Genomic DNA, 13817 nt, shown 5'->3' with positions numbered 1-13817 from the left:
GCAAATGATTGAATCTTAAGTAAATGGCCTTATTATTAAGGTACTTTATGTTTTATTATTTAAGGATTCTTTGGCCAAAATGACTAGTCTTTTAAAGTTTGTGTAATCTAATAAATCACCTATTGCTATCCAAGTTTCAGTGCCCTTCAAATTCTTTTCGCTTTATTTAATCAGCTTGACAGTTCAAAATATTATACATACATCATAATCTATACATATATAGGTAAATATTTGAAGACTATTGTCAATTTTACGTTCCTATTAACCGCAAAGTTTCATCCTCCTTGAATTTCCCCTTAACCGCACACACACACACACTCACTCACAGTGCCCCTGCCCTGTAATTGATGAGAAAAATGGCTTAAACAAATCAAAAATCAGAGACGATAGACGTTTACCTTCAACTAAATAATGATTGAGCCAATATGTTATAGATTGTAATCTACTTGGGTGTGAATTGTTTTAACTGATTTTATTTTTGTTTCATTGCTTAATTTTTTTCTCACGCATAGTTCAGTGTTTTCTTTTTCCTTTTTTATGGATGGCGGAAAAAGCAAAAGACGACGGAGGAAAAATTAAACAAAAAACGAAATGTAAATTAAATATGACCGAAGAGACAACTTAATTCCAATAATTGTTAACTTAAATGAAGGAAATTTCTTCTTCAATTACGACGCTGGGTCATTAAATTTTTGCTGCTATTAATATTGCTCTGGGTTGGTGGATCGGTCCTCTGCATGCCGCCGTTGCCAGGCCGCTGCCGCCCCCAAAAATCAGAGAGAGAAAAACATTTAAATTTAATTATATGACTATGACAAACAATTTTGGCATTTTGACAACATGTCAGGGAAGAGCCGAGAGACAGCACAGCAGATTGCCACTGCCGGCTGACATGTCGAACGAATTGTACTATAAAAAAATAAAAGCAAAATAGATAACAATTAGTGAACTAGAAGGTCGTATTTCTATCTTTCTGTCATTTTGAATATTTTAATTTTCGGCAGACATTTGTGCCACTTCCGAAGCCAAGAAAAATATGCGCCCTGTGCCCTATCTAAAGGTTTAAGAAAATTAGTCTTTAGTTTGTTTTTTTTTTGTTTTTTTTTGACGACTTTAGGACCGATAACTCACCCAAATAGATCCACTTCGCTGCCGGGAAAACTAATCCTTGGCGATAGGGGAGATCTGCCCGCTCGCTTTAGCATATCGTGCAGCCCTGGCGGGGCATGAATGGGACTCAAGATGGTTATCTTTCGATTGGGTGGGGCTAGAAATCCCCCACTCAATGTCAACTGAGTACGCATCCCGGCGGCTGTCGATGACGATGAGGTGCTGCTTTTCATTTCAATGGTTTCCGCCGACTTTGAGATCAGTATGGATGACGATTGCTGCAGTCCTAGCTTCGACATGGAGAGATGCATGGAGCCAGAGGCCGATGCCGAACCCGTACCCGGATGATCGGCGCCCAGAAGGACATCGCCCGAAGCAGCCGTGGCATCATCGATCTGTGTTGAAGCACTGCGTATGCATTTCTCTGGCCGGGCACCGCTCACCGGAGTTTGGCTGGCAGCCGCCTCCGAGTGGGCCGATGTGGAGCGTACAAATTGCCGCACATGCTTTTGATGGGCGGTGAGAAAACCATGTGCCTCCGGCTGTTGTAGAAAACTTTGAAATTTAGTTTTGCTTCCTGAGGTCGATGAGGATGAGGCCGCAACCGCCGGTGCTGCCGATCCTGCAGCTTGCTGTGTGGATGAACTGGAACTTGTGAGCTGAAAACGTGTACTTGTGCTCGAGCTGCGCTGCTCACTGCTGCTGGTTATAATCGATGTCGATGACTGCGCTTTCAGCTGTTGGGCCAAAGCTGCTGCGTTAAGCATACCGTGCCCCACGGATCCGACAATTTGTTCACCTACAATTGAGCTGGATTGCAGACTCTGACTGCGTGTGCTACTTGACATGATTTTCTGTTGCTGTTGTACTTGATGTTGCTGCTGTTGTTGATGTTGCTGCTGTTGTTGATGTTGCAATTGCTGCTGCAGTAGCTGCTGCTGTTGCAAAGTGCCTATACTGCTGCTTGTCACTGAATAGGATCTGGTGGCTACTTTGGTGGTCTTTGTGCTGCTGCTGCTGCTCTGTGTCTGGCTAAATTTTTGCTTCATTTGTTGCATCTGTTGCTGCTGGTCACTGGAAACGGCAAAGACATTGTCATCGCTTTCCGGTGAGTGTATATCCAAATCGGTCATAGAGCGCACTTCTTCAGCATCCACTTCACTAGGTGTGGTTATAATATATTGCGGTGGGGGTGGTGCTGCGCCAGTTGCACCACCTGTCCCACTGCCATTGCTATTGCCATTTTTGCCAGACATTTCGTTGCTTTTTGTTTGCGTTTCTTTGGTTTTGGTTTTTGCACTTCTTCTTTTGGTAGTTTTCTTTGTTTGTTTTTGTCTACGGAAAAGACCAACTTAATGTTTTTTTTGTTTTTTTTTTTGGGTTGTAAAAGAAAATACGTGGATTCAATGGAAACTCTTGCCTTGTTGCTTTCTCCTCCATTACTCATTCACTTTGTGTCGTTTTTCATACTTCTTTCAAAACAAAAAGGAACAAAGGAAAACTGAAAACTATATTCCAAAGACAGCAAATGATAGTGACACGAGTGAACAGTATTTGGATGGGATCAATAAATTGGTGACCGCAATTACCTAAAGAGAACAATCGCTAAACTCAATATGTATTGTTATTTAACCTAACAATTGCATACATCTTACATATACTTTCCAAGTATTTCCAACTTGCTTCGAGATTTAATACAATTTCGGACAACAAAACGTTTTAATCATGTCAAAATTAAATGAAAATACTTTAACAAAGAACAATTTCCTTGTGCATTTTACAGGACAGCAGTCTCGGCTTAGGAAGGTAATGACGGTAGAGTGTGGGGACTTCCTGACACTTGAACAACAACAGGAAGAGTCAAGAAATTCGTTGTTGTTTCTTTGCTCTTGAACTTCCTGTTGCTCTTTTATTGTTGGTGGATAATTAACTTGTGAATTCATTTTACTTCTTTAAAAAAAGTTTTAAAAGTGCAGCAAAAAGGCTAATTGAGTGCTAGATCTAGCCAGAATGAGAAAGAGGTGGGTTGCAGTTTAGTGAGTGTTAAACGATTTTGCTTGAATGCCGCTCCATAATGATGAAAATGTGCGGATGTACCTTAACCATTTCCTCATCACCGGTTTGCGCAACGCTTAAATTGGTTTGATTGAAAGCAACAACATTGGCACAAAGCAGAACGGAATAGAACAGAGCAGAGTACGGACCAACATAACAAGGAATTGCAAACAGCAAAAGCTTCCAATGTAGAAGCAATATATATGTACATATGCTACGTTGCCCTGGGTAATACACCCCACACTTACCCATCAAATGGATGGATATGGAGTCGATTGATGTTGAATTTGAAGTGAATTTGCAGTAAATGAAAATCAATATAAACCAATCACTTCAAACAATTGTGCAGATGGCATGAGTGGTAAAACGAAAAAATAAAACAAAATGTAGGGCAAATTAATTACAATGTGTCTTTTATCTTTAACCGCTAATCAACCGCAGCTTGAAGTTGCCAATAATGGAATTAATGACGTGACATGGATTTCCCATTCATCTTATATGGATTATGAATTTATTCGGTTAATCTCCATTGAAAATTAACATACTCATTTTGACTTGATTTGGCTGTCAACTTTTAAAAATTAAAAGGATATCAACCACATCATCTTTTCCTCGATTTTATCAGAGGAATTCTAAATGACATGATATTTCAATGAAAACAATGTCTTGTTTGCATAATTTTTAGGACTTCTCTTTCTCAAAATCTTTTAAACTAAACTACACAACCCTTAAATCAATCTCAAAAAGATTTATTTTTGGAAGTAATAATAAAATTAGGAATGATTTTCCAGATAATGATATTTGCTAATCGTTAATCAGTTTATTGATCGATCAATGCAATTTATAGGATAATATGGCACAATCTAACATCATGGCAATAGCAGACAACAAACAATGGACGAGTTAGGAAACACGCTGAGCAAAGCAATTCCATGGCTTTAACACTGAGGAGAAGGGAGAGATACTGAACACATCAACACAAAGAGAGATGCTTGTTGCAAATTGAAAATGCACATGGCCGAGCTTAGGCGTGAAAATGTCGACCGGGGCGAGTTGAGAACTTGGCTCATTTGCAACGCCTTGCAGCATTTGGCCACAGTCGGCCGCAACACACCACACTTTGGTATGATTTGTCTTGTTTCGCTTCATTTTTGCTGCACCTTTGGCATGGAGCTCCATAGTCACCATAAGTGGGCGTGGCACTCAAAGTAATTGCGAGTCCCTCCCCTCTCCCAAAAAAAAGAAGAAAAGTCAAAAAGAGAGGGAACACAAAGAGAAAACGAAGAAGAAGAAAATCCATTCAAGAGATGGCAAAAACGATGCAAAGTTTCGTTTTTCATTATACCAAATTGGCAGCACACACACAAACATAGAAATGTTCTACCGACCCTCTTTTTCTTTTTTTTTTTTTACCACAATTTCACATTTAAATACAAATAGAAAATTCAAATTAATTTAATTTTATATCACATACATCCTTTCGATTACAATTACTCATGTTATGCCATAGCAAACGCCTCTCCTTCCCTGCCACTTGTGCCATTATTTATTAGACTTTATAGAGAGCATATTTGATTTGCTTACTTTGCTTGCCTATCTTGTTCCCTCACCCTCCAAAAGCAGTAACAACAATAGCAAGAAAATCAATTTGCATTTACAGCAAACATTGCAGAAAGCAATAAGCTCATGTGTTGATTGCTAGCACCCGCCTCCGAAGTACCCATTACTACCCATCTTGGTCGCTATCGACGTAAGTGCTCATTTGTTTTATTCTGGTTTTCTGTTTCTTTTTTATATTTTTTTTTATTAACATTACAAGGCGGGAAGTGAGCAAAAGGAAGCTCTGATCAGACCTTACTGGACAATCTAAATAAAATTTAATTTGAACCACATCTCCCGCAATCAAGTCGTATGAGTAATATTTATGCATGCCATATTATAAACTATAGTCTCCTATTGTTGCGACTAGGATATGCTATGTCTTTTTTATTAACGCAAATAATGATAATGAATTCAATCAATCAATTGAAATTAGTTTAAGTTTTCTATTTACCAGCTTATTGTTGGACTTTTGCCTGACAGATTTCAATCAGTATTCGAAAATATTTCTGTGAAAATTGCACAATTTAAGTAATTGCTCAATTATTGGTTAATTTGTATCCTTGCGTTTGTTTTTGTCGTTGCAGAAGAAGTGTAAGAAGAGTATACATTGTTAACCAGATTAGATTGTGAACTTCCTTCACGTGCCAATAAGTAGGCAATCATAATAACTAAATTCTTCCTTCCCCCTTAGCCGCTCTTCCTCACTAGAAGGGCCAAGGTCATATGCGTAATCAACCTCAGCCATTCTATGATTGTGGTAATTGTTGCAGCGGTTAGTTAAATATGACAACGAATATTGACATTTGCAAAACAATTATTGGCAATTTGTGTAAACTTTATTTAGCACTTAGACACAAAAATGGTTTTATACCTTCCATTAGTTGCCGTTTAGTAAGTAAATCTAAGCAGTTATTATATCTGCAAACATTGTTATAACTTTAATTGTTCACATTCTGCCAAGCGTAATAAGGGTATATCTTAATTTAACACTATGCTTATTTCGTTCCCCATTTAGACATTTTTGGAACTATTTTTTTCTCTTCTTTGTGTGTTAATTTGCTTTCAACGTCATTTTGCATAGGCTTTATTTTTAGCTCTATTTTCTCACAGTGACCTTGAAATTGGTTGAAATTGGCTTGGCCAAATGTGCGATGCGCGAATATTTCATTTTTTTTCGCCAGTATCACCTCCCGCTGCACACACCCACACACACACACACACTTCTCTTCTATCGTTCGCTCTCTTCCTGCAGAACCTTTCCCAAGCGTTTGCAACCAATAAAGAAAATGATAAAGCGGCAGCTAATAAATTTACCTTTTTCAAGCTGAAGGTCAACTGAGCGAGGAACAGAGGCTAAAAGGTTATTAATTGAACTTTTAATTTTGTTTTCTATCTTTAGTCGTTTTATGGCGGCTTTTTGGAACGAATATTTTAAAAAAGTTTTATAACATTATAATTCCAATTGATACTGCCCTTCCTATTATCATGCAACTAATGGAAAGTCAACTGTGACAAGACAAGGTTCAACGGGAAAAATCAAATATGGCAAAGTATAGAGGAAGTCTCAGGAGTCAAGGGGGTGATAATCGGGGTAAGCTGCAAATCAAATTTGTCTGCAGCGTTGCACGCGATTTGCGGCACTGGTGAGAGATAGGAGAAGTATGCCCATATGGTCTGCAGTTCGACCGGATGCGGCAGACGCTTCGCCATATTTGTGTAAATTTGTCATCGTAAATTTTTAATATATGCGCCCCGCAGGAGGGAAAACGAACAAAAAAGAAGAAAGTCAAAACTGGAAGCGGGTGGAGCTGGAAGGATAGAGGGTAGGAATCTTTTGGGGGCCTCGCAATTTAATCAAAGTTCCATTAATAATGAAATGCCGCATCGTATAAATGAAACCTGGAAATGAGATGGAGACGGGATTGGGGGAAATAAACTGGAAATGTGGAAGCTGTTTGTTCTCTAACTTCCACCCCCTCGCTATGTTTCTCTCTCTATCTTCCCCATGTTTCGCTTTCAAGTTCTCTCCCTGCCATACCACACTCCCTGAGCACATTACTTAAGCCTATTTAAGCCCAGAAAGCAATAGAAGAAATATGGCATGCCGGCTGAATGTGGAGTGGAGTGGAAAGTGGTGTTAGCTGCTGGCTGCTGTTGATGAAGTTGTGCTGTCCTGGCTTCTGGTCGGCTGGTCTTAAGGTAACACACAAATACACACACACACACACCAATTGGCGACGAGAACAAGCCAGGCCAGGCTAGCGGAAAAAAAAGTATCCAAATGAGAGGGTGAATGAGTGATGATGGCAAGGTTTTGTGGCAAAGTATTTAGTATAATGCCTGTGTCAAAACACAAATATACACTATACCACAAAACAAAGCTACAACTAGAAGGAGAGATAGGCAGAATAACTAAGCCTAATTTTCGAGTCAGACAAACAAAGCAATGAGCGAAATACAAGAATATACCCTCAACAATGTAGTGTAAACCTTTTGCGTCAAACAAATTAAAAAAAATCGATGTGTTTGTGGCGATCGATCTTTCGATTATACTGCGTTTGTTCTGCAGTGTAGAAAACAGAGCCACTACAAAAGTCCCAAGAAGCAGGAAGTCGTGTTGACTTTCAACTTCAAATTCTCCGGGCACGCGAAACTGGTAAAAGCAAATTGTGCGCTACGTGGTGGATGCGTGGTGAGTGGGTTGAAAGTTAAGTTTGACGTTTGGGTATGAGATTTTGGTTAGGTCGAAAAAATGGGCAACTCATAAATTCGCTTCATTTATTGTGAGTGTTCTTCCTAGCGTCTTTTAAAATTAAAGCTAAAACGAATTCAAGAGCAATTTCATTAAGACCAGGAGACATAGGAAAGCAAGGCAGCCACAGCCAGAGACAGAAGGCAGAGAGTGAAAGAGAAAGGAGAGATAGATGTGGCCAGGTAAGACTAGAAAGAGCCGCAAAACCAATTTTATGATGTGGACTGAGTTGAAACTGACTTTATATGGTGGTTTGAGGTAAGTTCTGGCCTCTGCTTTTCTTTGGTCTTTGGTCTGTTCATCTTGGCGGTTATTTAGCCACATTCCACCATAGCGGTATAAGGTCAAACCGTTTTAATGACCAAGTCATAAGCTGACAGAATTTTTGATTAAAGCCAAGAGATTCATTATGCTTTAGGGTTATCAATTAAAAATTTCATTTTTATGGTGAATTTCATCCTCAGGGTAGAAACAATTGATATGTACACAGGCAGTAAGATAGGCGAAATAAATCGTCTCTACTTTTCTCTCAATAGTTATTATTTTGGTTTTTGGTAATAACTTTGACATGCAATGAGTTCAATGTTCGGCTGCAGGCACCCAACAACAAAAATGGCCCCTTTGCATGCAATTTTTTGTTCACCTTAAAGTTGATGTGTTATTATTACTATAATTTTCTCTGGTAAGACTACAAATTGATAGGTACTCAATATTTTTTTATACAATATCAATTCAATCAACTCGATTGTAAAAAGTCTCCATTGACTGTCTAAAATAAACCATTCCAAACCAATGTAGGTATATTCCAATCACTTGATGTTAAAGTATCTCTATCTAACTCAAATGAGTAGCTTTCAGGCAGCTGTTATCGCTTTTGGCCAAGATAATATCTATTCAGAAATATTGATAGTTAATTCGATATTTACAAGATAAAATGCAGAAGTTTATGGATCATTTTTATGGATTGGTCATTTATTGATGGACACATTAGTCTCACATTATCAACACTCGGGTCAGGATAAGAGCAATTATTTATAGGGTGTTTAAGAATCGGCGCTATTTTTAAGGCACCGAAATGACTTGAAATTGAATATGACATTTTCATTTTTGTGTTTCTCTCTCTTGCTGTCATATACGAAAAGAACAAAAATATCGGTTTTTCTCTTTTGTTGTTGGTGCTGTCTGTGGTTTTTTTTTTGTTGTTGCGTAAGCAGCAATCATTCAATCAGTCAGTCAGCCAGTCAGTTATTCCTTACATTCCTTGGGACAAGACAAGGCAGCAACGGCGGCCAAGTGTAAGTGAGGTCACATGCCATGCCATTCTAGCATATATTTTGGTGAAATTTGGTATGCCAGAATGTAGGCAGCGACTATGGTTGGATGGTGGGTTAGGAGGTGGGGACACAATTGACAGCCCAGGGCAAAAAATATTGAAAGAATTACGAAGCAAGCGCGCACAAGAGAAGCAAACATAAGCACACACATAAAAGCTGACCCCGAAAAAAATAATAGACGGTAAAAGGAGGTGGAGAACCAATGGAAAGGGTAAAACAAAATGCAAAAGGGGGAAAAAGAGACCAAGAGGAAAAACGAACGAAAGGAACAAACTAAATTGAAAGCCAAGCTTTAAAGAGGGCACATCATGGCTTTGCCCCTTTGTGTGACCCCGAACTTGCCTGACTCTTATTGTGCGGATGCCGTTGATCTTACCAACCCAATTTTCTACTCGCCTACCTACATGCCCCTCCTACAAACACATACACACACACTGTACATGCATATGTATGTGTATGTATGTATATATAGAAATGGAGAATGTCCCGTATCTGTGACACACACAATGCAAACAGTTTCAAGCGACGCATTTCAAACATTTACCTTTTGCCTGTGAGAGATGCAAAATGGTTCAAAGATAGAGAAAGGATACAGAGAAGCAGGGTGAAAGCAGCGGGAAGCGGGTTGGGAGCTGGTGATGGTACAAATATAGGTTGGGAGATTTTATAGCTGATTGTTTTACAGTCATTTTTACCCATTGAGCGAAAGCTAGCCGAAAAAAACAAAAATGGCCACAAAATAATTAAATAACTCAAACCCATTCAACTGTTTAATAGTACACTATATTAAAAAATTACCTTTGTAACTAAAACCTTCAATTTGTTCGATTGCATTTCAATGGTGTCTACTGTACCTACTTTGTGTTGAATTTGCCTTGAATCCAGAGAGTGTATATGAAAAAAAATATGTGTGTGTGTCTGTGTGTGCGTGTGTGAGGCCAGGTAAATGTGAATGTTGCTGGGCTTGCTCTTTTTTTCTGGTTCCTTTCTCTGTGCTTATTTCTGCTATCAAAATATTTATAGGCACTCCACATATACACACACATGTATACATCCAATATTGTGGCATTTTTAGGCGATTTAACGTGCTTTTTTGTTGTCGTTTGTTGTTGTTGTTGGCCATAGCATACCTTTTGGGGTTTTGGCTCTTTGGGGCAATTACATAATAATTCAATGAATAACAAGCAAGCTTTTTGGGGACCTAAAGCAGAAAATTGTATTTGTGCATAATTTGTCACTCGAAACTATATAAGAAGGAATAAGAACAACAAGAGCCATAACAACAGCAACAAGAAGAGCAATAATAATGATAGAACAGAATGTCAAAATATTAATGGTTGCCCTCTCTCTCTCTCTCTATCTCTCTTTCTCTCTTTTACTCTGTTTTCGTCTGTTCAGGCTTGGCATGACGAATAATTTGTTACCCTATTTGTCTTAAAATTTGAGTAAATGTTGTGTCCATTATCTGTGCATCGGTCTTAAGGCGCGGTCAATAATGTTTGGAGCTTTATAGATGGCTTGCGTGCCTATATAGAATATGTGTATTAAAATGTTATAGAAGTTCTTGTTTTTCTTAGCAAAGAAGTTGTAATGCTTTCATGTAGGGTAAGTCCCAAAGTTTTTATAGGATGTCATATGTTTTTGTTTCCTGTTTTTCTTTTTCGTTTCTTTTTTCTTTTCGAGTGGGTAGTGAGGAACACAAATTGTTGCAAAAGTTACCGCACATCTGCTTTGTATTACACACACACAGAAACATACATGCACACAGGACACAGCATCTGCTTCACTGGGCATCTGTCTGTACAGTCAAGTGGCAGCAGGTAGCTGCTAGCAAGTGGAAGAAAAAAAACGACATTCATATAGAGTATGTAGAATCCCGAAATTGGCTATCTGCGGTAAAGTCTTTTCTCATGCTTTTTCTGACAAGTTATTTTTTCATTCATGGTGGATTTGACTCATTTAAAAGATTTATCTGAAGTTCACACGCTCGTAGTTGCCTCATAATTATCTTCTTTGCAGCATTTTTTGAAGAACCTTAACGCATTGCTGCTTCATATCTCTCATTTCTGTATATTTTTAATTGTAAATATATTAGATTACATATACATACATAGATATTAATGTACCTTGCAGCTATCTCTGTCCAATTTTATTTTCTCCATCTCTTTCTAAATATAATGTTTATTTTGTTACACTTCAAAACAAAAATATGGTGTATTTTTTGACTTGTTTTTATTTTTGATACCCTATTAGCCAGGCAGACAATTAATCGGGTATATAAGCTCGAGCGATAATTAATGTTAAGTATCAAAAAAGAAAAACTAATAATTGTACCAAATTAACAACTGGCTCCACAAAGGTCAACAGAGAGAATCCTTGCATCTACCTATCTATGGTTTTTCTATAGGGTATCATTTCATCACAAATTATCTAAATGTATGGATTTTGTTTTTGGTTCTTTTTTTTTCTTTTTTAACATTTAGCCAATGTTTACTTTCGCTTTTGCTGCGAGTGCCCCAAAAAAGTCGAAAATATTTGTTTTCCCATGCATATTTCATTTGTTTTTCATTTAAGCGGAATAAAGAAAGAAAGAAAGAGAAAGAGAATAGAGAAAAAAGAAATACTCGTCTCCTCATTAGTAAGGCCGGCAGACATTTCCACTGAGGACGCCTCTAAAGCCTCAAACTCCACCTTGAGAAGAATTAATGTGTCCTCCCGTCCTTAACTACCAACTCCATGTTGCTTCTCTTGTCGTGCTGTTCTCGACCGACCGACAGAGAGATCCACTTTAACCCCTTAGGGGCCATCTGGGCCTTCGTCTTCAAAAGCTACTGTCTTTCTCTCTGGGCTTACTTTCTTGTTGTTGTTGTTTTATTTGTAATGCGAGCATACGAAACGTGCGTAAGATTGTTTTATTATAATTAATAATGAAGTTTGTATTTTTTCTTTCTTCCCCCATCTTTTACTCGCCCTCTTTTCGGTTGTTTGTGCACTACTTCAGTCAGTTCATCATCAGTATTATCATCTTCATCATTATTATCATTATGATGAAAATGTGGAACGAGGCTGCCAACACTAATTAAATTACGAACTGTTTTCTGCTACATTTACCCCTCAGCTCCACCTCTGTGTATACCTCTCTAGGCATTAGTAGTAGTTGTTGTTGTTGTTGTAGCTACTCAAGTGTTCAACGAGGTGGCAACCAGACCAGACGCCAACAACAACAGCAAAAGGAACGTCAAAAGGAAGGGAAGCCAAAGAGACGGAAACGGAAGCTGTTTGAACGCCTCGTCATAAGAAGAGCTAAAAGTGAAAGAGTGAGTCAAGCTTATATGTTTTGTGTGTGTGTGTATGTGTCTCGACGTGTGTAGTGTGTGTCGGTGGCTGTTTCAAACACAAATACAAATAAGGGTCAACAACTATGTGCTGAATAAGCAAGTATTTAGTAGCAGGATCCAAATAGGTTGCTCTTGTTTATGAATTTGTTGCCGTTACTGTTGCTGCCGCTAGAGTTGCCTCGGCAACAGCATTAAATCTGATTTGTGTTCATTATTTTTTATGGGTTGGTCATTAAAAACTAACAATGCAAACTAACACGAAAGCCGAAAATAAAGGCCAAATTAAGTCCATTCAAAAAGGTTTCTTTTAAAATCTCTAGAATGTCAGATGTGTAACAACGAGTACTTGAACCACCTTACCACCACTACCTATAAAGTAATTAGCTCTTACCAATATCTGAAGTTATTTACAGTCTTTCACTAAAGTTCTTTGAAAACAATTTTAAGTAGTCGTTGCAAATTTCATTGAACAAATGAAAATAGTCCAATGAAAGGTAACAACTTCTACTCCGATTAATTAAGTTAATAATTGAATCAAATAATCAGAAATTTGGTTAAAATATATTTTACATAATTTACACACTCAATAAATGGCATTAAGTCTTTCAAGTAAATTATTGACTCTATGTATGTAAATTTAATTAAATCAAAAGGCAAATTTAACGCGATGTAAAAAAATTCTCTTTACAATTTAGACACAAAACAAAAGAAAAAAAAATTAAAAACTTCGATAACTTGTTATACCAAAAGTTTCGATTTCCATTTAAACATTGCATTTTCAATCGGAGAGTAAAAGAGTTTTTAAATATGTATATATGTACGTAAATAAAATAATTTCTTCGATTATCTGAACTGGCGAGCGAAAGAATTTTGAAACCCCAAGTTCGTTAGAGTTTAGAACAGCTTAATGTATATAGCTTTAGAAGGTGAAAGCTAGAGTATGTACTTATTTTCGTTATTCGCCTCATTGCTGTAGGTTTATGAACCGTTTTTTTGTGACTTTGCTTCCAATACTTGTGTTCTTTTGACATAATGTGTGTTCATGTTTGGTTTAATTATGTAAGTACAATATATTCAGAAGATTTAGGGGAAATGTTTGATGTTGGGCGGAGGAGATGAATTTTAATGTTTGTTATATAAATTTTAGTTTTCTTCAGCATTATTCAAAAGAATTTATTATGATGAAGATGGGTTTTGTCGCTTTCATTTTCTTTCTTTTTTTTCTCCATCTCTTGGATTCCGTCTCTTTCTGTCTCTGTATCTGTTTATTGTGTATTCTTTGCTTTTTTCTTTTTTATAATTTGCCAGAGGGTAGATATTTGCCCTCATGTATTATTGTTGCCTGTTGCTTGTTTCTTTTGCGGTTTTTTCTCGTTTCGTACTCTGTTCTTTTTTCCTTTTTTGTTGTATGTATTTTATCGATTTTGTGTATGTGTGTGTGTGGAAATTGGCCGAGATAAACGATAAGTGAGGAGGAAAATGAAATAAATATAGCTCTATAGCTCACTAGAATATAATAATGTATAAATTCAAGAACAAGCCGCTTTTACCTGATTTTGTCAACAGGTTGTTGGCTTTTGGCATTTGGAGCTATTGTTTGCAACATACAAAATGAGCAAAATGTTT

At 37.5% G+C, this 13817-nt stretch overlaps 1 protein-coding gene across 7 annotated transcripts in view; it reads right to left on the bottom strand.

The window, feature by feature from the left end:
• The window catches only part of LOC6638088 (cAMP-specific 3',5'-cyclic phosphodiesterase), a 158497-nt gene that overhangs the window by 66941 nt on the left and 77739 nt on the right, over nt 1-13817 (bottom strand). For 3 of the 7 annotated variants that reach the window (XM_015179315.2, XM_023175736.1, XM_015179316.3), the window contains exon 1: nt 1132-2389. The exons of the other annotated variants lie outside the window; for them this stretch is intronic. In XM_015179315.2, the coding sequence (XP_015034801.1) occupies nt 1132-2366 (1235 nt within the window). In that variant the 5' untranslated portion in view covers nt 2367-2389. Of the gene's footprint in view, nt 1-1131; nt 2390-13817 lie in introns of those variants that run through there. 7 annotated transcript variants of the gene reach the window in all.

Source organism: Drosophila willistoni (genome assembly GCF_018902025.1).
Source record: "Drosophila willistoni isolate 14030-0811.24 chromosome XL unlocalized genomic scaffold, UCI_dwil_1.1 Seg141, whole genome shotgun sequence".
Taxonomy (NCBI): domain Eukaryota; kingdom Metazoa; phylum Arthropoda; class Insecta; order Diptera; family Drosophilidae; genus Drosophila; species Drosophila willistoni.
Note: the sequence above shows the minus strand (reverse complement) of the source record. Positions and strands in the feature narration are given on the sequence as shown.